The 24,099-nt window shown below is 48.1% G+C and overlaps 3 protein-coding genes across 5 annotated transcripts; 1 reads left to right on the forward strand and 2 right to left on the reverse strand.

The window, feature by feature from the left end:
• Positions 1-3: 3 nt before the first annotated feature.
• EOLA2 (endothelium and lymphocyte associated ASCH domain 2) lies at positions 4-4,454 on the forward strand. Of its 3 annotated transcripts, none has more exons than XM_069463573.1 (6): positions 4-336; positions 663-715; positions 2,039-2,179; positions 2,280-2,562; positions 3,357-3,535; positions 4,019-4,454. In XM_069463573.1, exons 3-6 carry the CDS (start codon positions 2,174-2,176, stop codon positions 4,082-4,084), a joined length of 534 nt encoding a protein of 177 aa, XP_069319674.1. In that variant the 5' UTR covers positions 4-336; positions 663-715; positions 2,039-2,173; the 3' UTR covers positions 4,085-4,454. The 3 variants fall into 3 exon arrangements, with proteins under 3 accessions (XP_069319674.1, XP_069319675.1, XP_069319676.1); XM_069463574.1 differs by having other exon boundaries at positions 4-84; XM_069463575.1 differs by lacking the exon at positions 663-715 and having other exon boundaries at positions 4-84.
• A 503-nt stretch (positions 4,455-4,957) lies between these two features.
• LOC138378230 (heat shock transcription factor, X-linked member 3-like) lies at positions 4,958-6,518 on the reverse strand. The gene is made up of 2 exons (XM_069463572.1): positions 6,006-6,518; positions 4,958-5,540 (listed from the first exon to the last, which is right to left on the reverse strand). The coding sequence occupies exons 1-2, from the start codon at positions 6,498-6,500 to the stop codon at positions 4,959-4,961; spliced, it is 1,077 nt and encodes a 358-aa protein (XP_069319673.1). The 5' UTR covers positions 6,501-6,518; the 3' UTR covers position 4,958.
• Positions 6,519-11,625: 5,107 nt separating this feature from the next.
• Positions 11,626-12,549, reverse strand: LOC138378836 (melanoma-associated antigen 11-like). Its single transcript, XM_069464173.1, has one exon. The coding sequence runs from the start codon at positions 12,547-12,549 to the stop codon at positions 11,626-11,628; it is 924 nt and encodes a 307-aa protein (XP_069320274.1).
• Positions 12,550-24,099: the final 11,550 nt, after the last annotated feature.

Consider the following 24,099-nt stretch of genomic DNA (forward strand, 5'->3'; position numbering starts at 1 on the left):
ACCAGCTGAGGCAAAAAGGGAGCCACCAACCGCCCTTTCCTGTGCCCTCCTCCCACCAACGTCTCACACCCCTGCTCCTTCTAGGTGCCTGTGCCTGCTTGTGTCTGCATGTAGAAAGCAAATGTGCTGCTCCCTGTGCAGGAGCCCCAGCTCAGCCCTGTCCTCCCGCCTCCTGCTCTGCTCATACCTTAAGCTGTGAACTCACTAAGACCTGAGGCTGGGTGGTGCCCAGCTCTGTGGCCCATGGCACAGGGCCCAGCGTGGCCTACCCAAAAGTAAATCGAGGGAAATGGGATTTAGGCCCCCCCCAAACCTTTGCCCTGTGACAATGTGAAGGTGGGTGTCATTTTTCTCCTTTTGGATTGGGGGGGGGGTGGTGCTAGGCTGTGAGAATGGGAGCCACTTAATGAAATGATTTTCTGCCCTGCTGGCTGGTGCGTTGTGTGGTCCTTGACCCAGACAGGGAGGTGTGTCCCACTGCTACCATTAGCAGAACCAAGCCAGGCGTGAGGTGCATATGTGTGTTACCGATAAGACTGGCCCTCCCAGCTCTTCTTGGTCTCTAAACCCTGCTGAGTAGAAGACCCTCCTAGTACCCTGACCCAGCATTGCTGACTTGTGCTTAATGACCTTTTCTCCTTGTGACCCTTGTCCTTGTGCAGGTGAAGGCACTGAGACAAGTGGAAGACTGTTTTCTCCTAGGGCCACAGAGCAGGTACTCTGCAGCACCAGGCAGGAGGGCACTCGACCCCCTTCTTGCTGTTAAGTCAGTTCTCACCAGGGATTCCACCCTCGCAGTTCATGTTTCATTGTTTTGATTTTATGGCGTTGATGAGAAAAGGGTTGGCTAAAAAAGCAAGTGGTGAAAACTAGGCAAAGCTTTGTTCTAGTCACACAGCCCCATAGAAGAATTAGGAATGGCCAGGCCCCGTGGGGGACATTCAGCCTCCCTCATACGTAATCCAAATCCAAGGAATAGGGTGATCATTTGTCACCCATCAGCAGAATGGGTGGTTGGTGGAGTGTGCACAGGTGGGTCTTTGTGGAAGGCCATTTGCTGGCAGTCCCAGCATCTCAGATGTGCTTGCCATGTGACCCAGGCATCCTCTTCAGCACGTGTTCAGACATTGAGTGTTAGGGGTGATATCGTTTCTAGCAGCAGAAAATGGGAAGCAGCTCGTCACTCTCCACCAGTAGAGGGATGGTGAGGTAAATTGTGGGACAACAAGCAGCAGGATACCATGCAGGCATTAAAAAGTAAGGTATATGCAGCTGTACAGAGAGAACGTGCTTGATGTGCCATCAAATGGAAAGGCCGTGCCTTACCCTGTGGAGACGTGTGGGGAACGTCTTACACTTATGTGTTAGTTTGCCAAGATGGCCATACAAAGGGCCACAGACTGGGTGGCTTACACAACAGACACTGGTTGTCTCCCAGTTCTGGAGGCCGGAAGTCTGAAATCAAGGTATCAGCGGGGTCGGCTGGTTTGTTCTGTGGGCCGAGAGAGAGAATCTGTTCTGTCCCTCTCTCCTAGCTGTGGTGGTTGGCTGGCAATATTTGGCGTTGCTTGGCTTGTAGAAGCGTCACCCCGACCTCTGCCTTCATCCTCTCGTGGTGCTCTCCATGTGTACATCACTGTCTCTAATTGCCCCCTTTGTATAAGGACACCAGGCATTTTGGATGTGGGCCCACCCTAATGATGTCATTTTTACTTGATTACCTCTGTAAAGACCCTGTTTGTGAAAGGCCACATTCTGAGGTGCTGGGGGTTAGGACTTCAACACATGGGTTTTAAAGGGACACAGTGTAGCCCTCAATAACCTGCAGGGTTAGGGAGCTGAGCATATTGGCGGCAGGGGCGGGGCCGGGGGAAGCAAAGAGGCAGAGCCCAGGACTATCCCTCTGTGCAGGAAGCCAGCTAAAGCCAGGCAGACTGTCCATAGGCCAAGGGGGCCCTCCCTCCTTGTGTTGCCCCAGGGCTCAGTGACCTCTGTCACAGCACCGACCACACTCTGTCCTTTGTGTGTCTTTCTCTAGCTGCCCCCGCCCTACTCGGTGAGCTCCCCAAAGACTTCCTGGGATGGTCCTGAGTCCTCTGAATCCCAACCCCTTCCATTGGGCCTACCGTGGCACAGGACGTCAGTGACTGCGTGGTGACAGAAGCAGCGGGCTATGGAGGTCAGTGAGGTTTAGGGCACCTGGGAGACATCGGGGGAAGGGCAGGCCCCCTGCCTGGGAGCTCAGAGGCCTGGTGTGGGACGTGCCTCTGTTTCCGCAGGCCACATGGTGCACAGGGAGCTCTCGGAAGATGAAATTTGGCTGCCTTTCCTTCCGGCAGCCTTATGCAGGGTTTATCTTAAACGGGGTCAAGACCGTGGAGACACGCTGGCGTCCCTTGCTGAGCAGCCACCGGAACTGTACCATTGCCATCCACATTGCTCACAGGAACTGGGAAGATGATGCCTGGCGGGAGCTGCTGCGGGAGAGGCTGGGGATGACTCCTGTTCAGATTCGGGCCTTGCTTCAGGAAGGGGAAAAGTTCGGTCGGGGAGTGGTAGCTGGTAAGTGATGACATTGCAAACATTGTGCAGACATCTCCAGAGCAACTGCCCAGGATGTTGCTGGGGAGTTTCGTGGCTTCTGTTTTCCTTTGAACTGGTTGGTATGTTTGCTGCGGTTTCCTTGAGCAACACAGCTCCTAAGGGGCAGCAAGGGGCCCCGGGCTGGGTTCGGCGGGCCTAAGTTCCAGGAGCTCCAGGAAATCATTTCTCCACTCTAGGCCTCAGATCCTGTTTGTGATCTGAAAGGCTGGGTCAGCTCCATGTCTGCATGTGGTGTTTGGCTGTGTGCGCACGGGTGTGTGTGGCAGAGGCCACAAGAGGCAGCACAGCACAGCGAGCGGGTCAGGTAGCCTCTAAAGTAGGTGGCCCACTGCTCGTGGCATCCTGGGCAAGTTCCCTGGCCCCTGGGTGGCTGAGGTCAGACATCAGCACCTGTCACCTGGTGAACTGCCTTGACATCACCTGTAGGTTTCCTGGCGGTGGCTGGTGCCCTTCTAATCTGCAACTGCTGCCCTCAGCTGTCTTGCTTGGAGCCGCCCATTACTTGTGTGGCTTCCTTGAGGGCAAGGCCGCTCCTCTTCCTTTCTGGGGCCCTCCCTCTGCCTCGCCTAGGATTCCCGGAAGAGTTTGGCTCATCATCAGTCTGCAGGAAGGAGGACTCGACTGGCTTCATGTCTTTTGGGGGATACCATCTTAGTCTGTAGCGATTGTGACTTTGAATAAGCATGTTGTCACACAGACAGGCCTTCGGCTATGGAAGGGAAAAACATCTGTGTGTTTCTCTCTGTGCACAGGGCTCGTTGACATTGGGGAAACTTTGCAGTGCCCCGAAAACTTAGCTCCTGATGCGGTTGTGGAACTGGAAAATCAAGCTGTGCTGACCAACCTGAAGCAGAAGTACCTGACTGCGATTTCAAACCCCAGGTGGCTCCTGGAGCCCATACCTAGGAAAGGAGGAAAGGATGTATTCCAGGTAGACATCCCAGAGCACCTGATCCCTTTAGGGCATGAGGTGTGAAGAGTGTGGGCTCCCGAGAGCAACGTTGCTGAGAAACCAGCTAAATCATGACACCGTCATGGAGCAGGCCTGTGTGCATCAGGTTAAGTTCGAATTGTCCCTGCATTGGAATTGTCCCTGCATTGGAGAGTGCCACGCACTACATACTGTTCATGTAAACGTAAACAGATTTCTCCTTCACTGGGACAGAGGGAATGGGGATGGGGCTGTCCTTGTGTGAGGCCCCTTAGGGGTCATTGACATGGTCTCAAGTACTTTGATCTGTGGGTAAAAGGAAAAGCTGCCGGGGAACGTCTCAGCGTTGCTGCTAACTTTGGTCCTGCTCGTTTCTGGATTGTACCAATAAATGTGTTGTGGACAGCCACTTAGTGTTTGGGGCTCCCTTGTAACTTTTTCCCTCTTTATGTTCCACCCAAAACTCATGAAATGTTTGAGCAGCACCCACGGGACATGGCAGAAAGTCTGGCACCCGACCCTGAATGTTTGCCCAAGACCGGCCACTAATGGACTGACTCGTCCAGGATGAAGAGGACGTCAGCCTTAGAGCAGCTGTCTAAGCTCTCGGTTCCTCTCGCTGTGCTGTAAATGTGGCTGCTGCTTCATGAAGCATGTGTGTCCCACGTGTCACACAGCTACTTCATATCCAAAAGATCCTAAATACAGCTCCAGCAGAGTGAGGTTGACTTTCAAAAGTGATAAGTAGTGTTGTTTTCTTGCAAATCTTTTTTTTTTTATTTCCTAGCATCATTTCTAGTGGTTGTTATCTATGAGGATGATGGGCTCCCCTCCCCCAGGTATTGACTTCTCAGCCCTTCTCTTCTGCGCAAGGAGGTAGGTGGTCATACATCCCCCGGCAGATGGGGGGCCTGGCTTTCGGGTGGGTCTTCTTGGGGGAACCCTGGATGCTGGGTTAGGGATGCTGAGCTGCTGATCAGAAACTTCCTGGCCACCTTGGGGCTGCAGGGGGACCCCTGAGGAAAGAATCTCTTAGGACCGATGAATAATGTAAGGTGATACTGCGAAGATCAGGAGCAAGGCTGTTCTGTCTCCTGAGCAAGGGGCAGGTCCCAGGAAACCAGATCTTCCTGGGCTTGCCCTCAACACTCCCTAGCAGCACCTTTTACTAAGTGTGTGAAAATGCTGCTTCTCCACGTGAAAGAGGACAGCGGAGAACAAAGCCTGTCTCGGACAGGCTTTTCAGCCTCCTGGCTTGTGCCGAGGAGAGGTGTATAGTATAGGTTAGAAAGAACACAGATTCACAATTCTCATTTAAATTGTTTATTTACTCCCGTGGGGTTTTATTTCTCTTTACTAAGACCGAAAATGGGTTACTCATTAGAAAATAGCAATTTTTATCAGTCATCAGGGGCCTCTCAGTTTAGGGAGTTGGACTGTCCTTCAACTGTTCACACAGTGCACACTTGCAATCTGCGGAGACCTCCGGCTCCTCTTCGGGGGGCTCATTAGGAGACATGACCGAGAGGGCAGCCAGCAGGATGGAGTAGCAGGTGTCATACAAAGACATGACAGAACCGTAATCTGCGACAACCTGGGGGCTGGCAGCCCCTTCCCCCGTGCCTTCCATTGGGGCAGTAGCCAGAGGCACAAACGTGGCATTCCTGGAGGTGCCCTCCCCACTTGGGCCATATGGCTCGTGAGCGGGACAATTTTCCTGGGGATACCTGGAGATGCTGTTCATGGAACAGACGCCAGAGAAGGTGAAGGACCGGGTGCCACTGGGTCCCTGAACATTGGGAGCTCCCATCTGGGACTTTTGGTTGGCTTCTTTCTTCGCATTATTGTGGTGGATTCGTGGGGAGCGTCTTGTAGCTACCAGCTTCTTTCTCTTTAGAGCTGGTGCCCCGGACGCTCTCAGAGCAGTGTTTCTCAGGTAGCCTTTCTTCTCAATATTCTCCAGGAGCTCGGGCTTGTCTCTCTGAAAATTGGAGTTGCAGTAGATCTGAAACAAAAGAAACACTTCAGTCATTCTGGGATAAAATGTTCATTTTTTCCCCACTTCCCCAGATGATAATGGTCTTGTTTTGCAATGGAGAAAAGAATGTTTTAAGTGGTTGCCAGTGTCATTAGTCCTACAGCATGACCTGACTAAAGAGAAACTATTCATAGATTAAGGTGGTTTTGCACACAGATATATGATATATATAAACATATATGTCCACTATATGTGAAAAAAACTTGTGTGTGTGTATATACATATATATATATATGTATATATATATATATATATAAAAACATTAACGGGCCTGAGACTTTACTCAGACCTGCAGCTTATCACTATTGTAGTTTAATATCAACATAAGTTATCCTCAGAAGTTAAACTCCTGCGCAATATCATCATCTTGGTGTTCTATGAAGATGTTTGAGTAACAGAGAAATTGTATAACAGAAATACTTTGTACGTTACCATCATCCTCTTGTTCCCTGGAGCGTGAACTGAAGAGTTGTTTGGGCGTATTTTGCTGAATCCATAGAGGTTAAGTTGTCGAATGAAACTCTTCAAGCTGTCTGTTTCAAAAATCCTCTCTGCGCCTCTCCGGCGAAGAATCTCCCTCTGGAAAAGATCGTCCTCAATGATCACGGTGTCTCCATCGTCACTCCAGTGCACAGACTTGAAGGCTTCATTCTCCACTATCATCCAAAGCTTTCTTGGGAAGGAGAGCCCCCGGAGGTCGGTGTTGTCTTCCACGTTGGCTACACGTTGGCTTTGGTCTTCCAGTTGCAGATTATCTTGGGAGCCTTGGTCTTGGCTCACAGCGTGGTCACCGGGCCTGTCCGACACCTCCCTTGAATCCAGATTCAGATCAGTTGGAGAACTAGATGGAACCCCACTTGCTGGCTCTCCACGAACAGATGGGGCCAGCTCGGCTTCGTATTGCTCTTCCATACTCTGACTGGCCATGGAGCTACACCAGCATCAGGAACATTTTGTACCCAAGACTGTTACCACTATCCTAGCAAGTCAGAAATGCCTTTGGTCAGCGTAGGGACGCCCAGTAAATACCCTCCAGGAAATTCTAGAGTCTCGGTCGCGGGGCAACCAGCTGCTTAAGTCACCATCCTCTTTATTTGTCGTGTGATGTCACAAAGGTGGCTCACAGCCAATCTAGAGAGGGAGCCCTGGCCCAGTGTGGGGGAGGGGACCAGTGACAGGGCCACCAGCTTCTCTCTTTTCTTAAAGTGATAAAGGTCGTCGTTCCAGTTCCCACAAAAGTCTCCTATCTGCCGACAGGCACCGTTCCGTTCCGTGTTCCCGGGATGAGTTGAGAAACCATGATCCCATGGCCACTCCCACCCCTGAAGACGGGGGTGGGGGGGGAACTGCTCATGGCCTCTCTGATTTGCTCAAGGACCAGTCCCCAGTTAGCCTTAGCTTGCATATCATCAAGACTGCCCAGCTCAGATGGGCCCCCGGTGACTCTACCTCCCAGGAGACGGTGGTCCCTCTCAGGCTGGTTGGCCTAGTCTCAGTTGGTAACACCCCTCTTCTCCTGTTCCCACCCCCATCTCCTTCCTGCTTTGGTCTCTGCCAACTACTCCTAATGGTTGGTTGGATCTGCTCCATTAGGCCCAAATGAAGAGGGTTTCTTACTGCCACTGGGTCAAGCTGTCCCCAGAGCAGGCTGTGCCCGAGCGCAGTGGGAGTGCTCCTCTCATTCCTCGATCATAGTGTTACAGCACCGCTGTGTGATTGGATAGCCACATCCTCAACTTTGCTTGCCCCCAAATCTCATCCTTGTGCAGATCACAGTGGGATTACCTTTAGTTTCTATTTCTTCCCCCATAGATACTGCCCTCTTTGCCCAAGGCCCCCTTCATTTTTGAGGCCTGCTTTACACACTCTCTACCCTAAGGAAAGTTGCTACTTGTTTAGTTAGATGTGACTAAAGTAATCCAACACAGAAATACCCTTCGATATGTATTTGAAAATAGATGAGAGTCTGGGTGTGGGGGGAGCCAGGAGGAGGGAGAGAACCCAAATGAAATTCATCTTCAGCTACGGAGGAGAGGATACACACCCTTTTTGGTGATACATGTTCTCAAGCCGTTGTAGACAACTAGGTTCTGAATACTCACTCTGTGTAGGGAGACAGAGTGGTAGAGTGGAAAGGCCCCAGGCTGAAAGGATCCTGGGTCCTCGCCCCACTAAGTTGTGCCCTTTGCTCTCTCTAAGGGGCAGCCCTGAGTGCAGAGGATTTGGAAGAGGTTCTCCCAAGGTGCCTTTCTGTCTAAGGGCTCTCTGATCCTTAATCGTGCCCCCATGTCTGGGTTCAGGCTTGCTTCATGGTCCTCAAGCTTTTAAACAGGTTTACAAAGCATCCACTCAAGGACTCAGTTTAACCTGTAGGCATGTGCAGTTGGAGGCTAAGAATTAAAGTGGAGGCCACTGGTGACGTCTCCAAAGGAGGCGCCTAGAGTTGGCAGTTAACAGCCAGCATCTTTCACTTACCTACCAACATCTTTTTTCTTAAGCAGATTCTTAAGACTGACAATGATCTTTCATTGTGGCCTTTGTTAGCCGTGAACTCTGCTGATCACTTCAATAAAGGGATCTGGCCATTGGGTGGGAGGGGAATGGTGGTGAAGAAAATGACTGGGAGAACCACAGCTCTGGCATCCAGCAAAGAGCCGTTACTTACTTGATTTGGCTATGACACACTTATGTCCCATGAGTTCTGTAGGACCTTTAGCTATCATTCTGCTCTGTTTACAGAGTCACAGATGTCCACAGGCATTAAGATTCAGAGACATCAGGCTTCTCTTATCCCGTGAAGAGAAAATACTCACAGTGCTGACTTGAGGCTAGTTCAGGAAGGGCATTATGGGAAAGCCGGCCTCCCTCTGCTAAGCCCTCTCAGGCCCAGAAGTTCAACTCTGGGCCCTCCGGCTGCCACTCACGCAGTCTTTGTGAAGCACCCACCATGTGCAAGCCCCTTTGAGAAAAATGATTGGTTTTCTCTTCAGTGCTCACTCCAAGGCCCCCCAGAGATGACCCCTCTGCATCACCGCCTTGTGAATGGAATCGCCATAGTCAGTCGAGCAAGCAGAGCACACAGCTGCCTGGGGAATGAGGACCAGTGGCCCCGTGGGAAAAGGATTTCAGTCTCGACTCGCTGCAGCTTCTGTGTGGCAGTGTGGCGATCCGGAGCAGTGCTAAGCTTGTGGCTATAGGCCCGAGGCCTGGGGCTGGCCACGGGGCAAGACTCACTGGGTAGGCCTTGCCTGCCGCCCTCCTTCACCCTACCTTAGCCCTACCCCCTTGCCGTCTCCCTGGCTTCTGGGGAGCTTCCTCCATGCTGGTCTCTCCTCTGGGATCCAGCCTGTGTCCCTGCAGCCGGTTCATCCTACCCCAGAGGGGACTTTCTGAACCGTGGCTGGGAACTCGTCAGTTGCTTATGCACCAACTCCTGAAGATGTCCAGGGCCTTCCCTTCCCAGCGTCATCGGCCACTGGACTCCTCTTACAGTCTCAGGCGTCCACCACGCCAGCCGCCTGTCAGCCTCCTTCACTCAGCATCTGCTCTGAGCCAGGCCCCCTCGTCCCCCGGAGCCCCCAGTGCTATTCTCTGAGTATGCTGTGAACTCCCCTGCCAGTGACAGTGATCGTGCTGTCCCTTGTCTGGGAATGCCCTTACCTACCCAGAGGCACTCAGCTTGTCAGGGTCCAGCTCCTCAAGTTCCAGGTCACCACACGAGGCTCCTTCCCCAGGGCTGGCCCAGCACAGCTCTCCAGATCCACTGGAGTGACTCCTGGGGCCAGAAATAACCTGGAGGGATCTCTCGCACCTAGGGGACGGGGCTCCCTGCTGTTCCTTTTGCACCCTTTACTTTAAACTGACCACTCAGGCATTTGCCTGTGAGCTTAAAGTGACCCACACCCTGTTCCCCCATATTATGGTGCTAGTTGCTTCCCCCTGCCCGACTCTTTATTCTTGCCTCACATGATCCGGGAATGGAAGACAGCCCTCTGCCCTCATTGTGCCCTCCCTGCCGAGGATCTCTAACTAGTAAATCTTGGAGTTAGTTGTGGTGGTGGATTGAACTTGCACCTTCCAACTGAACAACCAGGGGCTATCCCAAGGCTGAGTTTTAGACAGGACACCACAGAGAACACAAGTTCAGGTTCCTGATGCCAGAACGATGGTCAGGCAGGCATAAACTAGACGTAGGTCAAACAAGAGCCACAGGGGTGTCTGCCAGTATAAACAAGTTTCCTGTGTGAGGAAACCCCTGGTCACGGGTCAGACAACTAAGCATGTGGCCATCCACCAGGGAAAAGAAGTATCCCGTGAAAGGCATACTGTAAACACCCACATCCAGCTCCCATTAATTTCCCATTTGGGCAGGGTCACTAGCTGCTTTGATTCCAGACCCTACCACTCCGGGACATTGTTGTTGTTGTTCTCCTAGATACATCACAGAATATGCAGCTCAACAGGACATGGAATTGTTAATCAGCCCAAAAGGAAGTTTCATAAATAAAACTCAGTGAGTATACCCTCCTAGAGGATATATATCAAAATTTGGGTGTGGGGGAGTCCTCCCCAACCGGATACAGCTCAAAGCTCCTGGAATTTGAGTCAAGGACCATTTCCATCCCTCCCTCCCAGCTGCTTTTCCAGCAAATCGCTATTTTCATTCATTTCATCACCACCCAAAATCTAGGCCTTTGCTTACAATTGGCCAAATTACACTGGAAATAACCTAATTAAAATGCCATTTTAATAGGGTCACCTGTAGTTCTCCCAGCCAGGCAGATGAATACCTGGCCAGTGCCCTTCCCAGCCTCACTTCATGGGAGATTCACCTTTCTCTCTCAGGAAATCCCTGCAGAGGATGATTATCGATCATCTGGCTCTTGCACTGTACTCAGCCGCAGGGGGACAAGAGCACAGGACACCTACCACACCTGCCCCAGCTGGAGATTCCTCTCTGCTTTGCTCACCATCCAGAAGGAACTGCTCAGGGCAGTTCTCCCTTCCAGGCTTTGCTCTCAGCGCTAAGTCACGAGTCACATGGTCTGACAGTCTGGCCCTGCCACCACCCAGCTTCACTACCACCAACTCCCACAGAAGGAACTGCAGTTTCCCCAAGCCCCAAACCGCCCTGGCTCAGGGCCCTCACACCCCACTGCTCTCAGCAGAAGCACTACCCTTCAACCCTTCCGTCACTTGTTCTTTAGGACTTGGAGGACATCTCACCCCCTTAATTATAGGACTGCAGCTCCTAGACTCTCTAATTCTATGGGCAGGGGTGGGTCTGGCTTACCCTAGTGTCTCCATTGTCCCAGGGCCTTCAAAAGAGCAGATGCTCAATGAATATCTGGGGAACAAATGTGCCAGTGAGCAGGGGCTCTTATTTATTTATCTATTTTTTTAAAAAAATTTCAGAATATTATATATTGAGATTAAAACTTCCCCTACATTCTCAAATAATCCAAGGTAAGTCACATACACAAATATATTTTAATTTTATAGAAAAACACATGAAACAGAATAAGATGCCAAGAAATAACTGTTTTTAAATTGTATTTCTCTAGTTCACAACTCCATATATTTAAATGCAACATTCCTTCACATTTCCAAGAAAATTCCCATGGGAATTAAAATCCAATTCCACCCTGTTGCAAGCAACAAAATTAAATGGAAGGTCTCCCCAGTTGTTTTACAAAATACCAAACTCTTACTTTTGACAAGCAAAATTACAGGTGCGTTCAATATCATTCATCAATTTAGATGCTGAAGCTAATTAAATCTTCTATGAAACAGAACAAAATTTGTAAAATTCCAAAAGGGAAACAAAGATCTATTTCTAAGTCACCCAAATGTTGTAACAGGAACACAAAAAGGTTATGTACTGGTGATTTCCCCAAGCTACTGGGACCCTCCACTATTTAAAACACTGACTGCTCTCTTCAAACACAGAGTAAAAAAGGACTCATTTCTCGTGGGGCAGGAGGAGCTGCTGGAAGGGGACCTGGATGTGCACAGGCCCTGCCCCCCCATCGGCCCTCACTGCAACTCCTGCTCACGCCCCCTCTTCCTCATCTCTCAAAGCTTCTTCATACAGGAGTGGGAAGGATCTGGGATCGTACCCAATGACCTTGGCCACATACTCCAGGACTTTCAACTTGCTCGTTTCGGCACGGGCTCTCGGACCCCACAGGAACTCATAACATGCAGGATCACTGTTGGGCACCTGCCGGTACTCCAGGTACCCTTCCTGCACCCAATCCTGGGTGATGAGCTTCCGGGGCTCCCTATAGATGAAATGCTCACTCCCAGCATGCACCCCCATCCCACCCAGTGCATCCCAGATGACCTCCTCCTGGGCGCAGTCGCTTTCCAAGTAGATCAAGCCCAGGACGATGATCAGGAGGCCAGCCTTGGGAAAGCGCTGGTCATCATTCAGCTCCTCTTCGTAGGTGAGGCCCACGGAGGTGACGAGGATGTAGGAGTGGCCGGGAGGGTCAACTTCCTTCACGTCGACTCCAAAGACCAGCTGCATGCACTCGGAGGCTTCTCTGAAGATCTCAGCAAAGTGATCTTGGTAATCTTTGATGACTACATCCAGCATTTCTTCCTTGGTGGTCGGCTCCTTCATTCGATACTTGAGGAGCAGGAAATAAATCAAATCAGATATCTTGTCATCTAGTGCCTCTTTCAGCACAGACGCTGGGTCTGCCGGGTCCTGCGAGGTGCTTGGCCCCTCCTCTTCTTGGCTGATGGAGTCTTCATTGTAGTGGTGCCCTGGATTGTCGGCCAGGCCAGTGGGGGAGGAGGAGGCTCCCTGAGGACTCTGGGGAGGACTCGGTGTTGCAGCAGCTGCCGCCTCCTCCTGAGCCCTGGGAGCCTGGGCACCCACCAGGCCCTGTGCCTCTCTTTGTGCCCAAAAGCGTTGCTGAAGCCTGCGTTGCTGAATACTATGATGGTGACGATGGCGGCGAGGCATGATGGCTCTGGATGGGAAGCAAGCAGGAATGTGGGCAGGAGCTGGGCAATGGAGACCCACACGCCTGGGGAGAGAGGGACCCTGTAAGTGGCATCAGTGAGACCCACACCCTGGGGTCTCTGACAAAGACCAACCTATAGGCTTTCTCCTTAGGGGATGCTCTGGGGCCTCCCAGGGCTCCTCTCCTCCTGGTGGGCCTGTCCCCCAGCACCTGAAGGAGGAAGCAGCAGGCCGGCAGAGTGCAAGGCTCTAGGGCTGACAGGGGGTGGGTGGGGCCGGGCACTGTGGGGTTCCCTCTGGCATCAGGTGGATGGTCTCTACTGCGCTCACTCAGGGCCCTCACCTTCCGCCTGGAGGGCCCTAGACCAGACCCTGTGCTGTCCTGAAAAGCTCTCAGAATAAGAGCTCACATTCCTCATACAGAGAAGAAGGCAGTGTGTGGGCCCCACATCTGGCCACATCTGCCCGGGGCCTCCCAGAGATGACAGTAAGATTCGGTGGGGTCCATGTGTCCTGGGGGTCCTTGTTCGGTCCCACCTTGATGCCTGGCAAGGCCTGGGAGGGAGGGTGGACCTGAGGCCACCTCCTTAAACCAAGGCCCTGTCCCCACCACACACCGGAAGAGGAAGCGAGGGGAGGCCACCCACCCACTGTTTTCTGTGTCTTTCTCAGGCTGACAGGTGGAGCAGGGCAGGGCTGGGTCTTGTGTGTTGGGTGAGTAGGGTCCCCTCTGTCCTGACCCTGACTCCTGGCAGGGCCTTGGATCCTGCCTCTGCTGAACTGAGTGCAGCCCCCTCAGACGATGGCCTTCACCTCCCTGAGACCAGTGATCCACATATGAGAGAGGGGACCTCAGCCTGACAACCCCACACAGGTTTTCGGGGCTCTCAACAGAGTAGGGGCGGATTTCTGTGGGGTCCCATCTGTGTCCTGGGGTGGGGGTACCTTCAGTCTTCACCAGGGTGCACACCTCGGGCCTGGCAGATCCTGGGACTCCTCCCTCTGCTGGCTGGCCTCACGCCTCGGACTAAGGCGCTCACCTCCCTGAGACCGCCCACCTCCAACCACGTGGTAGAAAAGAGCAACGCCCCATGCCACCCCTGTACGGGGCCTCCCTGGGCAGAAAACAGGGAAGGCAGGCTCTGTGCGGGGGGGGGGGGGGGGGGGCCTTCTAGGGGATGTGGGGGTAACTCATGCCTTTAATCCTCACCAATGTTCTTCCCGTGATTCCTGGCAGACCCTAGAATCCTCCCTCTGTTGACGACACAACTCCCCTCGGACCAAGGCCCTCCCCTCCGTGCAACCCCAAAGAAAGAAGCAAACACCCACCACATCTGGCCGCCCTGCCCAAGGCCAGGTCCCCCTCTCTACTGGAGTGTAAGGTACACACCGCCCTCCCTCTGTGTCTTCCCCTTGACCCCGGCAGGGCCTGGGCCCCCACCACCTGTTGACCGGCGTCCTCACCCCTCAGATTCCCGAGGCTGAATTCGGGAGGCATCTCATGGTGAAATTTGTTCTGGGGCCTCCCAGGGTCACAGGAGGGGCAGGGGGCATTCTATGGGGCCCTCAATCCTCCGTCAGCGTCTCACCTCACTCCTAACAGAGCCTGGGCCGTCTCCGCCGATCTTAAGTGCGGACCTCAGACCAAGGCCCTCACGTCTGTCAGCCCCCCAGACGCAAGGCGGCGGACGTCACATCCGCCCCCCCCCAACGCAGCGGTTTCCCAGGGCTGACAGTAGGGACAAGGATAGACTGTGGGGCCCCCTATCGGGATGTGGCACAACCTGATTCCCGCCCCGCCCCCCTGCCCCGTGGGCCTTATTTGCCGGGTCACACCACGCTTTGACTCCCAGAGTCTCCTGAGGAAGAAGTTGGGGGAGGGGCTCAACCTGACACATCTGTCCTGCGGTGGTCCACGGCTGACAATAGGGGCGGAGCTGGATTATTTGGGGACCCTCTACCTTGGGTGGGAGCCCCGTCAGTCCTCCCTCCCGTCTCACCTTGACTCCTAACGGAGCCTGGGCCCTCTCCCCTCCACCGACGTGAAGAACGGACCTCAGACCAACGGCCTCGCCTGTGTCAGCCCCCCGGGCGCAAGTCGGTGGACGTCACACCCGGCCCCCCCACACAGGGGCTTCCGAGGGCTGACAGCAGCGGTGGAAGGCGATTGGTGGTGGAAGGCCTCAGTCTCCCTCAGGGTGCTGCCACTCATGCCTGGCAGAGCCGGGGGGGTCGGGGGGGGGCCGCCCTCTCTGGACCTGAGAGGGCCTCGGGTCCCACCAGGCTCTGACCTATTTCTTTATAATTCCAGTTCATCTGCTCATAACTGTTACAAACCTGAGACTGCTGGTAGTATCTAAGTGTTTATGCTTGCAAAAATACGTATGTTATGATTGTGTACTTTCTTTTTTATTCCTTTTCGAAAAGTGAAATTTTATTTTTTTATTTCAATAGATTTAGAGGGTAAAAGTTTTTTGGGTTTTTTTTTTTTTTTTTTTTTTTTTTTTTTTTTGATATATGGGTGAATTGTATAGTGGTGAAATCAGGGATTTTAGTGGACCCATCACCTAAAGTGTATAAATTGTACACAATTGGTAATTGGTACCCAATTGGTAATTCACCCCTGTCCCCTTTTGTGTCTCCAAAGTCTATTATACCACTCTGCATGACCATGTATACCCATTGCTTAGCTCCCACTTGTAAATGAGTACATGTGTTATTTGTTTTTGCACTACTGAGATACATCACGTGGGACAATGGGTTCCAGTTCCATTCTAGTTGCTGTGCCGCAAAAGACATTATTTCATTCTTTTTTTATGGCTGAGTGGTATTCTTTGGTGTGTGTATGTGTATATGTGTGTGTGTGTGTGTGTGTGTATATATATATATCTCACATTGTCTTTATCCATGCCTCAGTTGATGGGCACTTAGATTGATTCCATTGATCCCATACCTTTACGTTTGTGAATTGTGCTCTGATAAACACGTGCATGGATGTGTATTTTTGATAAAATGACTTATTTGCCTTTGGGTACATACACAATAGTGAGATTGTTGGATCGAATGGTAGGTGAACTGTTAGTTCATATTGTTTACCATAGAGTTTGTACTAATTTACATTTCCACCAAGAGTATATAAGCATTCCCTTTTCACCACATCCATGCCAACATCTGTTGGTTTGGGTTTCTTTTTGTCTGTTTTTTTTTTTTTTTTTTTAACCTTTAATAATGGCCATTCTGACAGGGTAAAGTGGTATCTCATTGTGGTTTTAATTTGCATTTCCCTGATGATTAGTGATGTTGAACATTTTTTCATGTTTCTTGGCCACTAGCTTCTCTTCTTTAGAATAATGTTTTTTCATGTCTTTCGCCCACTTTTTAACAGGGCTATTTGTTTTTCTCTTGCTGATTTATTTGAGTTCCTTGTCAATTCTGGATATTAGTCTTTTGTCAGATACAAAGTTTGCAACTATTTTTTCGCTTTGTGTAGGTTGTCTATTTACTATATTGCTTATTTCTTTGCTGTGCAGAAGCTTTTTAGCTTAAGTCCCATTTATTTATACTTGGTTTTGTGGTATTTGCTTTTGGGATCTTAGTCACAAATTCTTTGCCTAGGCTATTGTCCAGAAAAGTTATTTCTACGTTTTCTTCTAGAATTTTTATGGTATCAGGTCTTCCATTTAAGTTTTTAATCCATCTTGATTTAATTTGTGTGTATGGTGAGAGATAGGAATCCAGTTTCATTCTGCTGGATGTGGCAGATTGCCTGTGGCAATTTTCCCAGCACCATTTATTGAATGGAGTGCCCTTTCCCCAGTTTGTTTTTGTCTGCTTTGTCAAAGGTCAGCTGGTTGTACGGGTATAGTTTTATTTCTGGGTTCTGTATTGTGTTCTGTAGATCTTTGTGTCTATTTTATACCGGTACCATGCTGATTTTTAATTTTAATTTCAATTCTTTTTTTGGAACATCCAACCTGGCTGGTAGCATAACATGCTGTTTTGATTACTATAGTGTTGTAGTATACTTTGAAGTTGAGTATGCTATGACTCAAGGTTTTTTTTTTTTTTTTTTTGCATAAGATTTCTTTTGCTGTTTGGGCTCTTTCTGGATTCCATATGAAATTTATGATTGTTTTTCTAATTCGGTGTTAAATGGTATTGGTATTTTGATGGGAATTACATTGAATCTGTAAATCACTTTGAGCAGAACTGACATTTTAAAAATATTTCTTCTTCCAATGCATGAGCCTGGCAAGTTTCTCTGTATTTTTGTGTCATCAGTGATTTTTTTCAGCAGTGTTTTGTAGGACTCTGCTTTGTAGAGATCTCTCATCTCCTTCCTTAAGTATATTCCTGGCTATTTATTTTCTTTGGAGCTATTGTAAATGATACCGAGGTCTTGATTTGATCCTGAGCTTAGCTGTTATTACTGTATAGAAATACTACTCATTTTTGTACATTAATTTTGTAACCTGAGACTTTACGGAATTTATCAATTCTAGGAGTATTTTAGAGGACCCTTTAGGGTTTTCCAGATAAAAGATCATCTATCAGCAAACAGGAAGAATTTGGCCTCCTGTTTTCTGACTTGGATGCCTTTTCTTTCTTTCCCTTTCCTGTTTGCTCTGGGCAGGACTTCCAGAACTATGTTGAATAGAAGTAGTGACAATGGGCATGCATGTCTTCTCCCTGTTCTTAGGGGCAATGTTTTCAACTTTACCCCATTCAGAATGATGTTGGCTGTGGGTTTGTCATATATGGCTTTTATCATTTTTAGGTATATTCCTTGTATTCCTTGTTTCTTAAGGTCTTTTATCATGAAGTGGTGCTGGATTTTATCAAATGCTTTTTCTGCATCTATTGAGATGATCATGAGGGTTTTGTTTTTAATTCTGTTTATGTGGTAAGTCACATTTTTTGATTTCAGTATATTGAACCATGCTTGCATCCTTGGGATGACCTGATCATGGTGAATTATTATTATTATTATTTTTTGATGTGCTGTTGGTCTCTGTTTGCCAGTATTTTCTTGATGATTTTTGCATCTATGTTCATGAAGGACATTGGTCTGTAGTTTTCTTTTTTTGTTGTGTCCTTTCCTAGTTTTGGTATCAGTGTGATACTAACTTTGTAGAATGAGTTAGGGAGCAGTCCCTCCTTATCTACATTATGGAACACTTCCTGTAGGATTGGTACCAGTTCATCTTTTTAGGTCTGGTGGAATTGAGCTATGAATACATCTGATCCTGGGCTTTTTGTTGTTGTTGTTTTGGGGAGATCTTCTATTATTGATCCAATCTTTGTACTCATTATTGGTCTGTTCAGGATTTTTATTTCTTCCTGATTAAAGCTTATGACATTGTATGTTTCCCAAAACTTACTCATTTTCATGAGGTTTTCTAGTTTATGTGTATATAGTTGTTTGGAATAGTCGCAGATTCTCTTGTATTTCTGTGCTATCAGTTGTGATGTCTCTTTTTTTCATTTCTGATTGATCTTATTTCACTCCTCTCTATTCTCTTCTTAGTCTAGTCTGTGGTCTGTGAATTTCGTTTATCTTCTTAAAGAACCAACTTTTTGTTACATTGATCCATTGTATTATTTTTTGGTTTGAATTTTATCTAGTTCTGCTCTAATCTTTCTTATTCCTTACCTTCTCCTAGCTTGGAGTTTATTTTTCGAGTTCCCTGTGGTGTGACATTAATTTCTTAATTTGTGATCTTTCGGTTTTTTTTTTTTTTTTTTTAATGTAGCCAGTTAGTGTTGTGAACTTCCCTTTTAGCACTGCTTTTTCTGTATTCCAGAGATTCTGGCAGCTCATGTTGCCATTGTCATTCAATTCAATTCTTTTTGTTGTTGTTGCTGTTGTTGTTGTTGTTAAATTTCCACCTTGATATCATCATCAATGCAAAGCTCATTCAGGAGCAGGTTGTTCAATTTCCACATATTTGTGTACTTTTGAGATTTCTTGAGATTGATTCCTGGTTTCTATTCCAGTGTGGTCTGACAAGATATATGGTATAATTTTGATTTTTTTTAAGTTTGCTGTGGCCTAACATACATGGTCTATCTTTGAAAATGTTACATGTACAGATGAGAGGAATATATATTCTGGAGTTTGGAGGTATAATATTCTGTAAATGTCTTTTAGGTCCATTTATTCTAGAGTCCCATTTAAGTCCGGTGTTTCTTTGTTGATTTTCTGCCTCGATGATTTGTCTAGTTTTGTTAGTGACATGTTGAAGTCCCCCACTATTATTAACTTGCTATTTATTTCCTTTCTTAGGTCGAGTAGTATTGGTTTTATGAATCTAATAGCTCCAGTGTTAGGTATGTATATATTTAGGATTGTTACGTAATCTTGTTGAGTTGATTCCTTTATTATTGTGTAATGACTGTCTTTGCTTTTTTTACTGCAGTTTATTTAAAGTCTATTTTGTCTAATACTAAAATAACTGCTTCTGCTCACTTCTGGTTTCCATTTGTGTGGAATACTTTTTTCTACTCTGTTACCTTGAATCTGTGGCTAATTTATGAGTTAACTGGGCTTCTTGGAGACAGCAGAGATTTGGTTTTTATTTTTTTTTTAAATCCTTCCATCAATCGGGATCTTTTAAGTGGAGTGTTTGGATGGTTTACATTCGATGCTAATACTGATATGTTAGATACTGTTCCAGTCATCATGTTGATTGTTACCTAGTTGTTTTGCATTCTCCCTTGTGTTACTGTTTTATAAGAGCTGTGAGTTTTTAGAGTGTTTTTGCACAGGTGAGTATCGACTGTTCTTTTTGTTCTGTAAAGCACTTTTGAGCATTTCTTGTAGGAGGTTTTAATGGTGACAAATTCCCTGAGTGTTTGCTAGAGTAGGAGAGTGTTTATTTCTCCTTCATTTATGAAACTTAGTTTTTCCAGATACAAAATTCTTGGCTGACAGTCTGCTTAAGAATATTAAAGATGGGACCCCAATCTCTTCTGGCTTGTAAGACTTCTCCTGAGAAGTCTGAGGTTAGTCTGATGGGGTTTCCTTTGTAAATTAGCTGACGCTTTCATCTTGCAGCTTTTAGGATTTTCTCTTTCATTTTGACTTTGGCCAGACTGATGTTGATGTGCCTTGGTTATGTCCTATTTGCAGGGAATCTTCCAGGAGTCCACTGATTTTCTGATATCTAGATGTCTAAATCTCTAGCAAGTCCAAGGAAGTTTTCCTCCATTATTCCCTCAAATAGGTTTTTCATGCTTTTTGCTTTTTCTTCTTCTCTCTTAGGGATACCTAAGATTTTCATGGTTGTGAATTTTACATAATCCCATATTTCTCGGTGACTTTCTTTTCATTTCTCTTGATTCTTTTTTATTTTGGACTAACTGCGTTAATTCAAAAGCCTTGTGTTCAAACTTTGAAAATGCTTTCTTCTGCTTTCTCTACTCTATTGTTAAGAATTTCCACTACATTTTCAAATCCCCTAAATGAGTCTTTCATTTCCAGATATTCTGTTATTTTTTTATATCAGCATATTACAGGGTTACAAATGTTTAGGTTACATATATTGCCTTTGCCCCACCCGAGTCAGATCTTCAAGCATGTCCATCCCAGAGAAGGTGTGCACCGCACCCTTTAGGTGTGAATATACCCCAACCCCACCCCCTCCCACCTGCCCAACACCCGATGAAAGTTACTAACATATGTGCACATAAGTATTGATCAATTAATACCAGTTTGATGGTGACTACATTGGTGCCTGTTTTTCCATTCTTGTGATACTTCACTTAATAGAAAGGTTTCCAGCTCTATCCAGGACAATATAAGAGGTACTAGATCACCATAATTTTTTGTGGCTGAGTAGAACTCCATGGTCTACATGCACCACATTTTATTAATCCACTCATGTATTGATGGGCACTTGGGTTGTTTCCACATCTTTGCAATTGTGAATTGAGTGCAGATATCTAAAGTAATATGGAGATACCTCAAACAGCTAAAAGTAGAACCAGTATATGACCCAGCAATCCTATTACTGGGCATCGACGCAAAGGAAAAAAAGATATTCTGTTATTCTGAAAAAATATATCTATCTCATTATTGAATTTTTCATTTCCATCCTGGATTTTTTTGTTGGTGGTGGTGTCTTTGTGTTGGTCTTAAACTTTCTCATCGATCCCAATGACCTTGCTTGCAATCCATATTTTGAATTCCGTATGTGACATTCCCAAAATTTCCTTTAGGTTAGAATCCATTCCTGCAAAGCTAGTGTGATACTTTGGGGGTGTCAAAAGAGCTTGCTTTTTCATACTGCCAGGGTTCTTATGCTGGTTCCTTCTCATCTGGAATCACTTTCCTCAGCTGAAAACAAATAGCTTTGGGATTCCCCTGTTCTCCTCTGCTGGGAAGACTGTATGCTGCTCAGTATAGGAGGGGACAGGTACACTACCTTTCAGCTCCTGCAGATAGGTACCCACTGTGGTGTTGCTGGCAATTTGGGTCAGTTGGACTTTAGACCACTAGGAGAATGGACAGGTGCCTGTGGTGCTGGACTAGGTTAGGTAATCTCCAGTTCCCAGGCACCTGGATGACATTCTTGAGTCCTGGGGGACAAGATTGACCCCAGGCTAACAAACTTGCCCTCAATCATCCCTGAGTTCAGGTGCTGGTTGTGATAGTGATGGGTGAGGTGATCTCCTGCTGCAGAAACATGCTCAGGCAGAAGAAGGGTGGGAAGGATGGATGCACTGTGAGCCTGTGACAAAAGGCGTTGGCCGCTCTTTATGAGATTGGTAGTAGCAGGTAGCTGTGGGAGGCACAAGCTGCTGATACCTTCTTATCTCAGCAGCGGAAGGAGTCATTGTCCTCCAGTGCACAGAAGTGCCCAGAGTCCCAGCTACCACCCTGACCCAGATGAAGCAGAGATGGTAGAGCCAGCTCAACCCACTGTGTCTTTGGGTCAAGGGCCCCCAGAGTGGCTGTGGGCTGTGGCTAAAATGCTCCGGCAGAGGTGAACGTGTGCTTGTGCCAGCGTCTTGCCTCCAGAGATGGTAGGCTCCTCCCAAAAGAGACACGCAGCTCAGGGGGAGGGCTCCTAGCCCTACCCTCCCTCTGTCGAGGGGGTAGCTTTTGTCTTGGGACATACTAGAGCATGTGCTGCTGCTTCTTAGAAGGAAAGGAGTGAGCTCCAAGCTCTGTAGAATCCTGGGTGTGATGGGCCCTCTGTCGGAGGTGAGGCAGCTGCTCACAAGCGCCCTGGCTTAGTCGTCCCCTGTGGACCCCTCGCCCATAGCAGATGGAAACAGCCATAGCTGTGGGGGAGGTGAGGAGGACAAGGCCCCAAATGGTGGGGAGCTGGTGCCCTGGTCCCCATTGTCCTGTGCGGCCCTCTGGTGTGCTACACTCTCCTCTCAGCAGGAAGCAGCCTGCCCTAATGCCCATCCTCTGGGAGACCCTCACTTTCTCCAACTGGCCCCCAAGGCTACTGCAGTCTGTGTGGGTGCTGGGGGCGTTGGCTGTGGATCCAGCAGGGTAGAGGCCCAGGGGCTGAGATTCCTGTGGAGCCAGCTACAGAAACACTGCCTGTCTGTGAAGAGAGGGAAATGAGCCCCGGCCTCTGTGCATGGCCTTTACTCGGGAAACAGAGTCCTGTTGTGGTGGGAAGGGGGATGGACTCCAGAGGCACTGGCCAGGGCAAGAGGCTGGATTTGGAGGCTGAGTGGGGCAGGACAGAGTTGAGGACGGTTTAGGAATGTTGGCTTCACATTGCCTAGTGCTCTGTGCTTGTGTTTGGTTTCCATTTTTATCCTTTTTAAAGATATTCATGACCCTTCAAAGTTTTCTTGCATCCCTTCAGTTTTTATGAATTTCCACAGACTTTATTTGAGCGGTTTTAGATTTATAGGAAAACTGCCAAGCTGGCACAGAGAGTGCCCGTATACCCCACACCCAGTTCCCCGTTATTAATATGGAACGTCAGTATGCTACGTGTGTTACAATTAATGAGGTAATATTGAAAATTATTAACTAAAGTTTACACTTTATTCAGATTGCCTGTTTTTAATGTCTAATGCCCTTTTCTGCTGTGCCAGGATCCCAGGCAGGATACTACAGTCCATTCAGTTGCCACGTCTTCTTAGGCTCCTCTCGGCTGTGACAGTTTCTCAGAAGTTCCTTGTTTTGATGACCTTGATGGTTTTGAGGAGTACTGGTCAGGTATATTGTAGGATGCCCCTCAGCTGGGCTCTGTCTGATGCTTTTCTCATGATTGGACTCAGGTTATTGTGGGTTTGGGGGAGGAAGACCACGGAAGTGATGTGCCCTTCTTATCAGGTCATATCAAGGGAACCTATTATGTACTTGACTTATCACTATTGATGTTGACCTCGATCATCTGGCTGAGGTAGTGTCCGTCCGGTTTCTACACTGTAAATCCACCCTTGGAGTTCCCCTTTCCACACTGTACTTGAGGAAGGATGTCACTGTGCTCAGACCACACCGAAGGAGTGGTGAGTTGAGCCTCACCTTCTTGAGGGAGGAGTATCCACTTAAATTAGTTTGAATTCTTGTGCAAGTTAAGATTGTCCATTCCCATTTACTTATTTAACCACTTCTCTCAGTTTGGAAGCAAGGATATTTGTTTAATACTTTTGCTTATAAGCCAATACTGTTTTATTTAACTTCTTGCTCTAATTGTTTCAACTTTGGCCATTGGGGCATCCTCTCTGTGAGCTCCTGTGTCTCTTTGACATACCTTTGAAGTGTGTGTATGTGTGTGTGCGTGCATCTTACTCCCTCCTTACTTTCCAGTACTGCAAGGTGTTCCAGGCTCATATTGTTTATTTCCTGCCCCAGTCCTACAATCATCCATTTGTTTTTGGATTCCTGGTTCCTTTTATTGCAGAATGTTTTTAGAAACCACGATCTGGGTGCCAGGGGTGCTCATTCCTACTGGGGTGTCATTGCTCCTAGACCCTCTCAGCTGATAGAAAGGGAAATATATGTACTTGTACTACCCCCTGTGTACATCACACATTTATAAATATTTGTATGTGTAACCACCCCTGTCTACATTAGGCTAAACATGAGTTTATACTGAAGAACGTCCTCATTACATGTGCCTCCTCCCCTTGCCTGTAAGTAAACTCCCACTTCCACACTGAGAAAGCTGCCTCCCAGCAACCACTGTCCATTTTCACACTTTTTCACTTCAGGTATACCTGAATAGCAGTATCAGAATTGTCGACTTGGTCGTCGTTAACATCATGGCAGAATTGTTGCCCTCACGGTCAGCAGCTTTTTGAGCAAGAATGCGATGGTTGTGTAGTTCCCTGTGCCTTTAGTCTTACAGACTCTATTCACTTCCAAAGCTACTTAGGTCAGCACCTTTTCCCCCATCCCCTCCACTGAGGTTGTTTCATACATTTGTAGTGCACTTAGATTCCTCTGGCAGGCTGCATTTCTCCCTGGCATTCCTCTGAATTCCTGCATGATTTTTTTTTTTATTTTTGAGACCGAATCTCACACTGTCACCCCAGTGAGAGTGCAGTGGCAACATCATAGCTCACTGCAAC

This window comes from Eulemur rufifrons, chromosome 30, assembly GCF_041146395.1.
Source record: "Eulemur rufifrons isolate Redbay chromosome 30, OSU_ERuf_1, whole genome shotgun sequence".
NCBI classification, from domain to species: domain Eukaryota; kingdom Metazoa; phylum Chordata; class Mammalia; order Primates; family Lemuridae; genus Eulemur; species Eulemur rufifrons.